At 31.7% G+C, this 13,114-nt stretch overlaps 1 protein-coding gene across 3 annotated transcripts; it reads left to right on the plus strand.

Moving 5' to 3' along the window:
- The first annotated feature begins 7,166 nt into the window (after positions 1–7,166).
- On the plus strand, positions 7,167–12,786 carry LOC139426392 (cytochrome P450 6B7-like). 3 transcript variants are annotated; one of them, XM_071185146.1, is made up of 4 exons: positions 7,170–7,688; positions 8,626–8,714; positions 11,362–11,497; positions 12,739–12,786. In XM_071185146.1, exons 1-3 carry the CDS (start codon positions 7,611–7,613, stop codon positions 11,453–11,455), a joined length of 261 nt encoding a protein of 86 aa, XP_071041247.1. In that variant the 5' UTR covers positions 7,170–7,610; the 3' UTR covers positions 11,456–11,497; positions 12,739–12,786. The 3 variants fall into 3 exon arrangements, 2 of the variants coding, with proteins under 2 accessions (XP_071041247.1, XP_071041246.1); XM_071185145.1 differs by lacking the exon at positions 12,739–12,786 and having other exon boundaries at positions 7,178–7,688; positions 11,362–11,869; XR_011637660.1 differs by lacking the exons at positions 8,626–8,714; positions 12,739–12,786 and having other exon boundaries at positions 7,167–7,688; positions 11,362–11,869.
- The last annotated feature ends 328 nt before the right edge of the window (positions 12,787–13,114 follow it).

The raw sequence follows: 13,114 nt of genomic DNA on the forward strand, positions 1-13,114 counted from the left end.
CAACCTCAGCAGTTAGATAAAACCCAATATGTCAAAAACCTTTTGGATGATTTAAATATTATATATAAACAAACTTTTAGTAATTTGGAAAAACAACAACAACGACAAAATGAAATTCAGCTTAAGAAAGCAAAACATAGGATATTTAATATTAAGGATATTGTTTATTTACATTCTGGTAGTACGTTTAAACCTAAATTTTTGTGTCTATTTATCATAACTGAAGTTCATAATGACATCCATGTCTCAATTAAGAGATTAAATTCCCCAGTGCAAGATGCATTTAAAGTTAATATTAGCCGTTTAAGGATTTGTTTACCAAGACTCCCTCATTTAGTTGTATCTGATCAAAATCCTGTTGTGAGCATTGCTCCTTATCATTACTCTTTAAGACCTAGGCAAAAGTAATTTTTCCAGTCTTTCGACTTAGCTTTACCTGTGAATCATTTGTACTACCTCATTCTAAAGTGAGTATGCTGGCATACTTTCTTTCGGTTGTGTAGTTTTTTGTCGGAGGAAATACGATCGGTTTCTACAACTGAAAAGCTTTTGTAGTGTTCATTTTTTAATGGTTAAGCTAACGTTTGCTAGATTTAACCTTTTAAATTTAATATAATAATACTTTTTTCAAAGTGTATCAGCTATATCAATTTTAATATAGATGATTTTAATATATATATATCAATTTTAAGCCTTTTCATCTTAACTTAGTTTAATATGTTGAACTTGTAATAATAAATTTTATGTCATGTTTATAGATGCTTGCAAAATGTATTTAAAAATTTGGCATGTATATGTTTGTTTGAGTAGGTAAACAATCCACCACCCAAATTTCTAAGGTATANAATGTGCCGAAGGGCACTATTCATTCCAGTGCAGAAAGAGCCGAGACTCCCCAGCTAAATGCTGCAACTGCATGCAAAACCACACCTCAAATTTCACTGGGTGCGAGGCCCGTCCCAGTCGAAAGAGAAAAACGACCAAGGACACGACTACTTCTACAGCCCACAGACTTGTTAGCCTCATCAGTGAACTTAAAGACTTGCTGAAGGACCAAGACGTACTGCATCTTCTCACAACTTTAATCCAGGGGAATTCCCCATACAACTGATGTACTACTGAATCAACTCATGCCTCACCTCATCATGGACTTATTATCTGATCCTAACTTAGAACTATGAACTGTATATGACCTCTGGACTAAATGCCAAAACAGTATAGATGAATCGGTTAGAAGCGCTTCGCGCTTAGCACCGAGATTCCACTCATATCAATCAATTTCCAATCCGAAAATTATATATCAAAATTCGAAGCACTTGCTAAAACTTTCTGCGCAATGAATGCGCGGAAGGTATGTTTAATTCGAAATGTGCTAGGAGGAGGGAGGACAGACTCAAGAAATAACCACGCCCTCTTTTTGAAATCTGATAAAATGAGGGGGTGATATTGTTAGTGTTACCTCTCCGACAATGTGACTTCAGCTTCCGGCAAATATAAACTTATTCGATTAATGTTGTAAAATCTTGTTGCTAATAATCGATCCTAACAATTTTTTATAAATTACTCGATATAAAAGGAATTTATAGAATTGGGTAATTTTTAAAGTAATTATTCTTTAAATTATTTAGCATAATATTCATTGTGATGATAAACAATTAATGAATTTTAATAACTAATATTTGAATATTTTTTTAATTTTTCAATTATTTAAAAATGACAAATATATATCAAATATAAAATTAAATCAAACCACAGAACTTTCCGCAATTAAAATTTTTCCAGTGTAACTGATTATTGAAACGTTATTATCCTAACAAATACATCTCAAAATTTAGGTAGGTGAGTTATTAGCTCTTAAAAACTGTTTTTGATTACATCAATTTAAATTAGTAGATTAAAAAGTTTTCGATATTTTATTTCAAAGAATATGTATTTTTTCATTATATGTTCAGCAAAGTGAAGATGCAATGCGTAATGTTGTTAGACATTTAATATGACTGAATTAATTAAATTTAAAATATCTTTATTGCTGTATTAATAATTTTTTTCCTATCTAAAAAACAGGAATGCAAGGTTTGAAAACAAAAATCTATATATTTATTATTGCATAATATCCGCAATGTCTTCTGTCGTGCCAATTTCTACCGACAAGATGCCAAATCGTTTTTAAATTTGCAAATGGGTATTTCTGGAATTTGATGTTTATATTTAATGTTCACCTGGCAGGTATTAATTTCGTACAGCAAAATATTTATCAACAAGATACCCAGTAAAGATGAAACCAACGGATTGCGTGACAGATTATTTTTTTTAAATAAAATAATAATAATAAAGCAATATTAAATAATATGAAATTAACTAAAATAATTTTTATCCTGTATTCCAAAAAGCAACAGTTGGACTAAGTGTTTTTATTTTATTTCTTATTTTGAAATTAAATTTTTTTTCAATACTTTACAATCATTTCAAGCAGTTTAGGGTTTTATTCCTTCAAGTTTTTGTTTACTGGCAGCTGTATTTCCGAGAAATGAACCGAAAAATCTTTAAATGCTTTTTTGAAAGGCTTTTTAAAATGATTCGCATTAGTTAATAATGTGTGTACCACACAAACATACACAACAGGGATTAATCAATCAGGTACACAATTCTTATCCAAATTTCTTCGCAACATCCAACATAAGGATATTCAGCTACAGGATCGAACGCTTGCTACCAGGATCGAACTTACAAGCCCCAGTTTTCCAACAGAGTGAGTCATTTTCATTTGCAGTGTCTAGCAGCCCCTTTCAAAATTAAAGTGTTCCTTCCTGTTTTATTCGTTGAAAGTAAAATTATAAGAGAAAAAATATTTATGAGAAATCTAACAAAGTTATTGCATCAGTATGTGTAGGTTTTATGTTACAGAATTATTTTTTCTTTCACTTTAATTTTGACTTAACTCACCACATGATGCTTCGAATTTGGGTATTGCTTGAGGAACCTGCACTTGCCTCTTCACCTTACCCAAGGTTGTCAAAAGGCATATAGTCTGCTACAGTTTTTCCCAAACTTTTGACTTTTGAGTTCCCTTTCTAAATTTTTCGTAACGTTGTGTACCACTTATTAAAAAAAATAAGTTTATTTTTTACTATAAAAAATTGCGCGAAACTTAAAAATCACAACTGACTGTTGACACCACTAAGCATTATTTGTTAACTCTGCAAAAAATAACCAATAGAAAAATACGTAATCTTAAATTTTCATGGCTAGTTTTGCTTTTAAATTAAATTTATGTTTGTTGCAAGATATTTCGCATAGAAACGCGTATCCCCGCTAAACTGTTCCCGTACCCCTGGGGGTACGCGTACCACACTTTGGGAAGCACTGGTCTACTATATGGTACGCAAACACATTAATAAAGAAAAAACAATGGTATTATAGGTACACAACTGACGAACCCACCTCTCCAGTGGTTGTCCTCCGCGTCTGGTGGGTTACTTCCCGATTATACCAGTCTGATATATAGGAATGCTAATAAAATGAAGAAAAAAAATCCATGTGCGATATTTACACTATCTACAATATTGTTTGGACAATATACCATCCGAATTGAAAAAGGCTATCAATGGGCTGTGTGTAATATTATCAGTTGCGAATATTTCGCTGATAATATTACATTACATATTAATTTGCGTTGCTAAAAAAACTGGCATTCAATATGGGAATATATTGTGAGATTCTTGAAAGATTTAACTAACTTCTTAAAATTTGATTCCTAATGTAGTCTGGAGCATTTGTTTGTTTGGAGCATTACGTTGTTTGGAGCCTAGTAATACAGCTGACGTCCGTTTTAAGTAAAAGCAATTTGGAACAAACTCAAACAATCTAATAAACTATTTAACAGTTGAGAGTTCTTTTCATACTGTCCTAAACTGTTCATCGAGTAAAATCAGGAAGGGTTTAAACCTTTTAAGGATTATTTTGAACTAAGAAATCTACCTTAAAAGAGCTGAGCAGTTTTTTTTGTGGTCTGTGTTAAAATCAGAGCAGATAATACCATGCTGGGGGGGGATATGGTAATGTCTCGCGTAGCTTAACCCTTTCGCGCCGACTGTCACAAATACGTGCCAGCAGAAAACCGTATCAACCAGGGAAGAAAGATAAAACTGGTAATCAAAGTCATTCTTTAGCAGTTTATTTGTGGGCGGGGGTTATAATTGTTTCATTTATTTAATTCACCATTACTTTGTTCAAAATAAAACTAGTTATACTTTGAACTATCATTTATTATATATATGATTAAACTAACAGTAATTAAAGTAAAAGCAAAGTAAGTCTGTCATATTAGCAACGACTACATTTAAGTTACCATTCTTTATTTATTTACATCCTGATTCTGATTTTCTACGAATGCTTTTATCAATCACCTGTCCCCAAGGGGTTAAAGAGACAGAGCATATATAGCGGGAAAAAACATGAGATTGCATAATTACACTTATAAAGAAACTATCCAACAAAACTAAACGGTACATCTAATACATACCTATATACCATCTAACATACCATACATACCTACAATACCATCTAATACATACTTGCTAAATTGGGCGCATTCCTTCGCGGCCAGAATTTTCATTTGAAACTAATACCTTTCATTTTAGCACAACTATAATGATTACATTGGTAAACAAATTTATTTTCGTATATGTATACAAGTACTTGATCTTAATTAATTCGGGGTTCCATTTCAATAGGAATTGTACTTCCAGCGTTAACCTGTTTGTGATTAGGCATTCCATTGAATGCTTGGTAGTTGTGCATGAAATATCATTTGGAACTGATATCATAATAATCATTTGGAAATTTGTCAATCAATTTTAGGCATTCTATATAAAGCAATGAAAATCCATATTTCATAAATTTGATTAAAAAAATCATAAAGCATTCCTGTAAAAATTTCAGGACATGGAGGTTGAGGGTCCACAATGACTCCTTTGTGGTCAACTGTCATTGTGAAAAGCCGCCGCTGAGAATTGAACCGCATATTTTTGCAATATCAGCAAACCACTGATCCCTCACGGCTTCATATATATTTGCAATATATATGTTACTCAAAATAAAACATTTAAGGCATTCAAACTGTGGTTTATCTATGATAATCTAAACGCTCAAATCAAATTAATGCTTTATTTGTACTAAAAACACGTTCTCTCTACAGAGAGTGCATACCTGCCAACTTTCACTTTTTCCGAGAATGGATTTTCTGAGTGGTTGTAATACAATTAACGAAAAACAATCTGACTCAAAAATATATTTATAATTTGATCCCGTTGAATAATTCGCTTGCGCAATGATTATTATGCTTTATATATTTATTGTAATTATTTATATGTAGTGGTGGTCAAACTGATTTATAATTATCATTATAATACAAAAAGTTAATTGGAATAACATGAGTATTGCTACCACTTTAAATATGAAAATAAAATCTTCCGCAAAATCCGGAAGAGTTGGCAGGTATGAGCTGAAACATTCATAAAAGCAACTCCATTGCCTGCTTACCTCATTGCTCAACCAACACTGTTCAAAAATTCCAGATGAATGGGATAGGGGCCGCTTCGTGGCCCAGGTGCGCAGTAAAATCTAAACACTAGGACTAGGCAGGTATGAGAGTGTCCTCATGCAATTGTAAAGAAACCTAAAAAAAAACACGATTTCAGAGCAACTAGCATTTGGATTATATGCCGAGGCAAGTTTCATGCGTTGAATTTTGCCTCTAAAAAAATTAACACTCATAATGTACTCGTCACATCTACCAGCTGAAATTTTCACTGGCGGATGTATTATTTAATTCTAATTTTGATGTATTATCGAAGAATGAGTTAAGAAGATTAAATAATATATTAATTATAATTAATATTTTTTTGTGGTAGAAAAGCAAATTTCGTTTTACTTCTCTATAATCTAAAGTAAATTGAAGAAAAAGCTTAAAAATAAAAGAATAGTGACCATTCCGTTTTTAATATATTTGTAAGTATATATCAATCAACTATTTCAACTAATAATAATCAATACAATTGTGAGAGAATAATAATATTAGTGAAAACAAAAACTTTTCAGACCATACTAAGCACTTGTAGGTACAACGATGAATTTTTTTTTGTTTTGCAATTATTTTGCAGTGATAAATCAGAGACGGCGCAAAAGCATCAAAAAATTAACATTATCCTTAATATTAAAAACTATTGATAACTCCATAGCATGAATTTCTATCTTGTGTAAGTGTTATCGACAATGCCGGTATTGCAAGCCATGATGGCTCTGGGGATAGAGCGCAAACCTTTCTATGATGTGACCAGAATCCCAGTAATGGCTAGTCGATACGAATTTCTCATCTAGCTCGCACAAACCACAGTGCTGACGTTAAATATCCTCAGTGGTAGTGGGATACTGGGATGGAGTCCCTTCACCACTAGGCTAACCGTGGGTTGTTTCCCTCTCTACGTAACGCAACTGCGGATTAGTTTGATCAAAAGTCCTACACGACGGCAAATTTCTCCCAATACTTGATCCAGGAGTTCCCTTGTCTTCTGGATTGGGTTCAAAATTACAAGGCAGTGGAGTTGAACATTGATAGTCGCAAACTCAATAATTGGATCGGCTGTTCAACAACGTTTATAAAACGTAATACAATTTCGGTATTGCATGCAAAATCTGATCTTTTTTTTTTTCGCGAAGAAGGAAATCTGGCAACCTAGGCATTTAGAATAATTACGAATGCACTGCAGAAATAACTAGTAAGATTGCATGGTTTTTGCTTATGCAATTCATGAGAAAGGAACAGTGTCTAATTTTTTTCATCTCTTTCTCTTTTTAATTACTTAAAAATTTTCATCGAGTTGACAGCTCAAGGAACTTAAACTTTCTTTACTCAATTCATAAATAGTTTCAATTTTTTCTAAACTTTGCTTATTATTAATGATTAGCCGTTTCGAAAAAGTTTCAGTTTACGGAAATCAGCGAAAGGAATACAGTGCAATGAACATCTCTTGGGGTTATTATCGGGAAAATATAGTTATTTTTATTAATATCATATGGTGATTACTAAACTTTTATGCCATTATTTAAAGAAAAGAAAACAGAATAGGATCCCATATATATATATATATATATAATTTTCGGTGGCTAATTTATGTGTTCTATTTAAAATGACTTATGTTTTCCTCATTCGTGACTGGTGAGTCTTGAGAATGGGCTGCAATTTTTAAGTGCTCGATCTATATCGGCTTTTACCACCGCCTTCATATATATTGATGCAAATGAAGTTTTATTTCTTCAAGAAATGTGCTTATTTATCACGAAATTAACGGTGGGAGAGTGAAAAATAAAAAAATAGTTTTACATTCATCTATTCAACCATAATTTCCCCTCAACCAGAGTAAGATAATGTTCGGCAATTACAAACTTTGACTCTCATATCATTGCTTTACAACATAAAATATCTTATCGTGAGCATTTTTTATATAATTAAATGTTTTTTTTTCCCAGAGCTTTCGGAAGTTAAGCTTGTAGCACAGTGTGTCTTATTTTACGTTGTTGGTCATGAAACTACGGCATCGACACAAGCTTACATGGCTTATGCCCTGGCTTTGAACCAACAATGGCAAGACAAATTAATTGTTGAAATAGATAAGGCATATGAAAAGCATGTGAGTATAAGATGGTATGAGTTAATATCGATAAACTAAAGGAAAATAAAATCTACACCAAATGATTGCCTTTTGTACAATAAATTATGAAATAGCGAAAATCATCATTACCAATTTTTACTCTCATTAAAGAAGTTCAAAACTTCCGAAGAAGAGTAAATGTGTCACCATGCATAAAAATAAATTTAGGATGGGTTAATGACTTGAAACTAACGTTAGAATAATGCTGTATAATTTTGTAGTAATTTAAAAACAGGGTTCCTGCTGGCCTTTTAAATTTTTAAAAGTGCTAGTGGAAATAAATCAAATGTCAATAATTTAATTTTTGTGTAACCACCACTAAAAATTTTTTTCCAAACAAAGTATATATGCATGAAAATTCAAGCTTCTGAATCACTTAATGATAAAGGGTTGGATTCAAGTAAAAAATATCCTCTAGCATTAAAATTAATTTATTGCTACAACTAAAATTTTCAAGGTCAGCGGGAATCCAGAAAAAGTTCACTGTAAAAATTCAATATGAATTCTTAAATCCTCATTCTACAGTTTTGGGAAATTTTTTTTAATTTTATTCTTGCATGATTTGAAACATTTTTCATGGATTAATGATTAAATTTAATAATATTGTTTGTTTATTTACAAAATGTAACGCCTTTTTTATGCTTTTATGAAAATTGCATACATATTTACAAAATTCCTAACATTTCAGTTGAACTAATTGGTTATGAATTTAGTTAATAAACTCTATTTTTTGTTAATAATGCACTAAATTCACAAAAACATCAAAATTTCAATACTTTTATGAGTAAAAACTTCAATGATCTAAAATAGTGACCCACAATTCAATTTCTTAGATAGTTATAAATTATTTAAGAATTGTGGAGTTTCTCTTATTCACAAGACTTATGTATGAGAACGCTCTTAATCGACATTTTAGGGAAAATTGGGAAATGATGCTATTCGAGAAATGAAGATCACGGACGCCGTTGCGTCAGAAACTTTGAGAATGTATCCTCCTGCTTTAATGTAAGTAGTTTCATTAAACTTTTCGGGACGGGTGTGTCATAATTGTATTCGTATGGAATCAGAATCAGGACAGTAAAAAATAGAAAGCTGTAACTTAAGTTTGGGCACTTATTTTTGCTTTGAGTGTTAAAAGTGCAACTATACAACAAAGTAGTGGTGAATTAATAATGCAAACTATTATGACCCCGCCCACAAATAAACGGCTATGAAAATAGCTTGGCTACCAGTTTTATCTTTTTTTACCCTGATTATCGACACCCTGAGAATGCGCATATGACTCGCCCGTCTCGAAGAGGTTAAATATCATACCTGCCAACTTTTATTCCCTTCCATTATCATTTTTCCCAGTGGTATTAAAATGGAATTAAAACTTCAATTTTAAGCAAACAAATACGTTGTATATGAGCAAACTTAAGTTGACAACCGTGATAGTAATGCGTATTAATATATGTGATTAATTTTTGTAAGAATAGAGGTGATCAAAATCATTTAAAAATTAAGTTTATAAAAGAAAAAATAGTATATGTGTTTACTACCACTTTAAATATGAAAACAAAACCTGGTTGGCAGGTATGAAATATTATTGTACCAGACCTGCCTACTACTATGCTTTTTGTGAAATATTTAATAGAGTGGTAGACATTTAAAAACCGAAGTTTTTCTTTCTTTACCAACATTTTAAAAGCCTCACAACAGAAGAGAAGCCACGAAGTGTCGTTGCATATGAACTTTTAAACCATTCATTTGTAATTGTGTGTAAGATAAATTAAAATGATTAAAAAATGATATATTAAAACTTAAACTTAGGTAGCACTAGAATAAACTTTTATGAAAAGTATAGAAAGTTGGCAGCCTTGCATCACTGTGTTACAACAACAACTTTACCAATACGCAGCTCAGCAATTTTGCATCAAGCACAGATCTTTTACGATTTGTTACACAAAGCCTTAAAAATTGGCCTTAAAACCTTATTACATTAAGGTTTAATATACTCTTTATTATATTAATCCTTAATATATATTACCTTAATATATTTCACCTAAAATATATTATCAACGGTATATATAAAACCACATTAGGTAGGTATCAACAGTCCCTGGCCAAATTGTTACACTCACTATAAGTAAATAATGTAAATTCATAATTATCAAACGATATTATACAATTATAAAATGTTCTTACGTGACTGAAACCGGTTTGCTCTTGCTGACGCTCGTGCATCAAATGGTTAATATTGTAATGCAATACGTTAAAGATAAATGCAAATAGGAGGTATATACAAAATCTCTTGAATTTTAATGGTTAACCAAGCACAACTGAGGTTAATTGAATATTCTAATTCTTCGAGCCGTTTTCGAATACTGACACTTAAATTAGTTTTAAACAATGCACTGGACAAATATTTTCTCCTTTTTAGCTGTTGCCTGCGATCATTCCCTCGAGAAAGTACTTGGATTTCAGTTTTAACAATTTTCAAGCCATGCCCGCAATATTATCAATATTGCGGTAAATTATAGTATTAATAGATGCATGCCATTGCTCGTAAAAGGCGAGCTCCGTCACTAAAAATATGCGTCACTCTATCACCGTTTATGTTCAAAATTTCTTCAGCCATTTCAGAAAAGATCAAAAATAAATCTGCATACTTGCTCCGTAACGAAGTTTATTGAGTATAGTAAAGTGCGGCGAGCTCTCTGCTTATCGCTTATAGCTCTACGTTTAGAAGTTTATATTTCTATAAATATTCAACATTATTTAAATTATTACTTAAGACAACCTAACATAATAAATGATAACAGTAGCGTTGCCCATAGATAGAGAAATACGTGAGTTTATGGTGCCACCTGAATACGTGAGTTTATGGTGACCAATTTTTTATCTTATTTTATGAGTTCTATATACTTGCAGCTTATGCGCAGTTAATAAAACTTATTAATTATTTTCGTTTTTCTCTTTGTTTTTATTGTGCTATATATATATATATATTATACAACTTAAGATAGAAATACAATACTTATGAAAATCGAAGATTTCAAGTTGCGACAACGCCACGCTGCTAATGTCACAACTAAACGAATATTGGGAGAAAAATGTTTTAAGATGAAATTAAAAAAAATATTACCCTTCATGAGCGAACTAAAAGGATCAACAAAGAAGGAAAAAAAACATAAACATAAAATAACGTATTAAATATCCCCTTGTGAAAGCACTGGGAAGAAAATTGCAATCAAGCCACCTAAAACGGGGAAATCTTTAAAAGAAATTAAAACGTTCTAGCACATCCACTTAAATTTACTTTGAAATGTTCGCTTGATTCAATCCCTGCTATTTCAAACATGCAAGGATAGATCTTTAATTTTGATAATATATCTTTGAATTAGTGATTGAGTTCATGATGAATAATGTTACATTTTATCGAATAATATTTAATTCTAAATCTGGTAACACTGTTATTTTTGAAAATAAATATAGAATGTGTATATTTTGTTAACTTCTGATTAAACCGAAAGTTTTGTCTCTATGGAAATGTTGTTATAAGTTATCTGTGAATTGGGAAAAATTTAGTGCTGTTGAGTTCTATTTTATAAATCTATTTTAAAGCATTCCATTTAGACTTAATTTCTTTTTTCTTTCTTTCCTTATTTAGGCCCGGTAGAGTAGCTACTGCAGACTACAAATTTGGAGACACTGGGATAGTGGTGACAAAGGGGATGAATCCCACTTTACGCAATGCATTATGATGCTGAACATTTTCCACATCCTGAAATATTTAATAACGAAAGGTAAAACATGGCTAAAAATATATTCGGTTGAGTACGCTATGCATAAAGAATGCTATGTCTTGCTACGAAAACCATAATAATCGGAATTGTGGTTACCGTTCGTGGAACAGTAAATTTCGGCTGCGAATTTGAGTCTGGCAACGATGACGTCAGTCAGTGTTTTCTTATTGAAGAAGTAAGTTCATGTAGGTGTTCAAATAGCGCTGATTACCTATTCTTTTTTTCAGTGCTCTTTTTCCTTGCTTTTCATTTCGCTCTTTTGGAGCTTTTTTAGGTGCTTCTGGCGAAAATCATTAATTTCGGAAAACATTTCGCAAGTTTCTTGTATCTGTGACGAAATTGTGTAGCTGTTACACCTCGCTTAAATAAATTCCATGGAAATTGGACACTGTTTTATTAAAATTGCGTTTTGTCAAAAGGGAGTAGATTTCACTCTCCTACGTTTCATTCCAAGGAAAAAGTAACAAACTTACGTGAATGAAAAAGGGTATTTTAAAAATCCCTTAATTTAATCACGCTATCGTTGTGGAATATTATCTCAACTTCGTCCACAAATCTAAAGCAAACATTTACAATGGAACGGGGGATATTATAGAAGTTAAACTTCCTCCAACTAAATTGTATAATTGAAGTAAATATGTTCTCTAATTTCAAATAACCAAAACCATTTAGTTTCTAAAGGATCAATTATAATTCAAGCCAACACTACGAGTTGTAGGAACGGCTTGAAATATTTCAAAAAAAACTTGCTCCAAATCTTACGGATGGAAGCTTACAGACTGCAACGTAAATTTCCAAAGTCTGCCGAATGTCTTCAAAACCTGTAGCAAAAGAGCAGAACGGTTTTTCCATTTGAAATTGGCATAACAAACTACTTTATAAATGGTAAACGCCATAGCTGATATCTTAATCTTATTTATCAGTGTAAGATTATTATAATGTCACTTGCATCCTTCATCCTTCTAGAACATGATTATCGAATTCCATTTTATTTGTTTCTATATTTATGGTTTCATCTCCGCAAAAGCATCCGCAGTACGCTTATTTACCATTCGGCGAAGGACCAAGAAACTGTTTAGGGATGAGATTCGCATTGATGAAGATCAAATTATGCATGCAAACATATTGCATCATTACAGAATCAAAACTCATTCAACAACAAACTTACAAAATCTTTGATTTTACTAATTGATTTTTATAGATTATAAAAGTAGTATTAAATTCAGTGACTTTTTTTACAGGTACCATTGGAGTACTGGAAATTCACATCTTTTCTCAGTGCAAAGTAATTACCTCTTGGTTTAGAAAACTATAAATCACCACATCAAAAAATTTCTAAAAATGCATTGGAAGTTNGTGACGCAATGTTTCTTTAAGTTATACAATGCAGTGTTTTGAAAGGTAACGCATTTCAAAAGTTCCGCTTTTTGTAGAAGTTCTTTATTTAATAATTAATTTGGGGATTTTTTTGAATCTTATTTTGCTATGACTCCTAGGAAATAGATCACAAAATTTCCAAAAACGTCGCAGCTTACTTTAGAACTTTCATTTGGAAAATTTCAGCAGTGGTAACAGCTAAAGTTTCACATAGAGGAAAATTTTATGCCTGCATAGTAT

The sequence above is a fragment of the Parasteatoda tepidariorum genome, chromosome 9, assembly GCF_043381705.1.
Source record: "Parasteatoda tepidariorum isolate YZ-2023 chromosome 9, CAS_Ptep_4.0, whole genome shotgun sequence".
Lineage (NCBI taxonomy): Eukaryota > Metazoa > Arthropoda > Arachnida > Araneae > Theridiidae > Parasteatoda > Parasteatoda tepidariorum.

Coding starts and splice junctions, on each gene's coding strand:
- LOC139426392 (XM_071185146.1), top strand. CDS start 7,611: ATGGCTTATGCCCTGGCTTTGAACCAACAATGGCAAGACAAATTAATT. Junction 7,689..8,625: donor ATAAGGCATATGAAAAGCAT/GTGAGTATAAGA, acceptor TCGACATTTTAG/GGAAAATTGGGAAATGATGC. Junction 8,715..11,361: donor ATGTATCCTCCTGCTTTAAT/GTAAGTAGTTTC, acceptor TTCCTTATTTAG/GCCCGGTAGAGTAGCTACTG.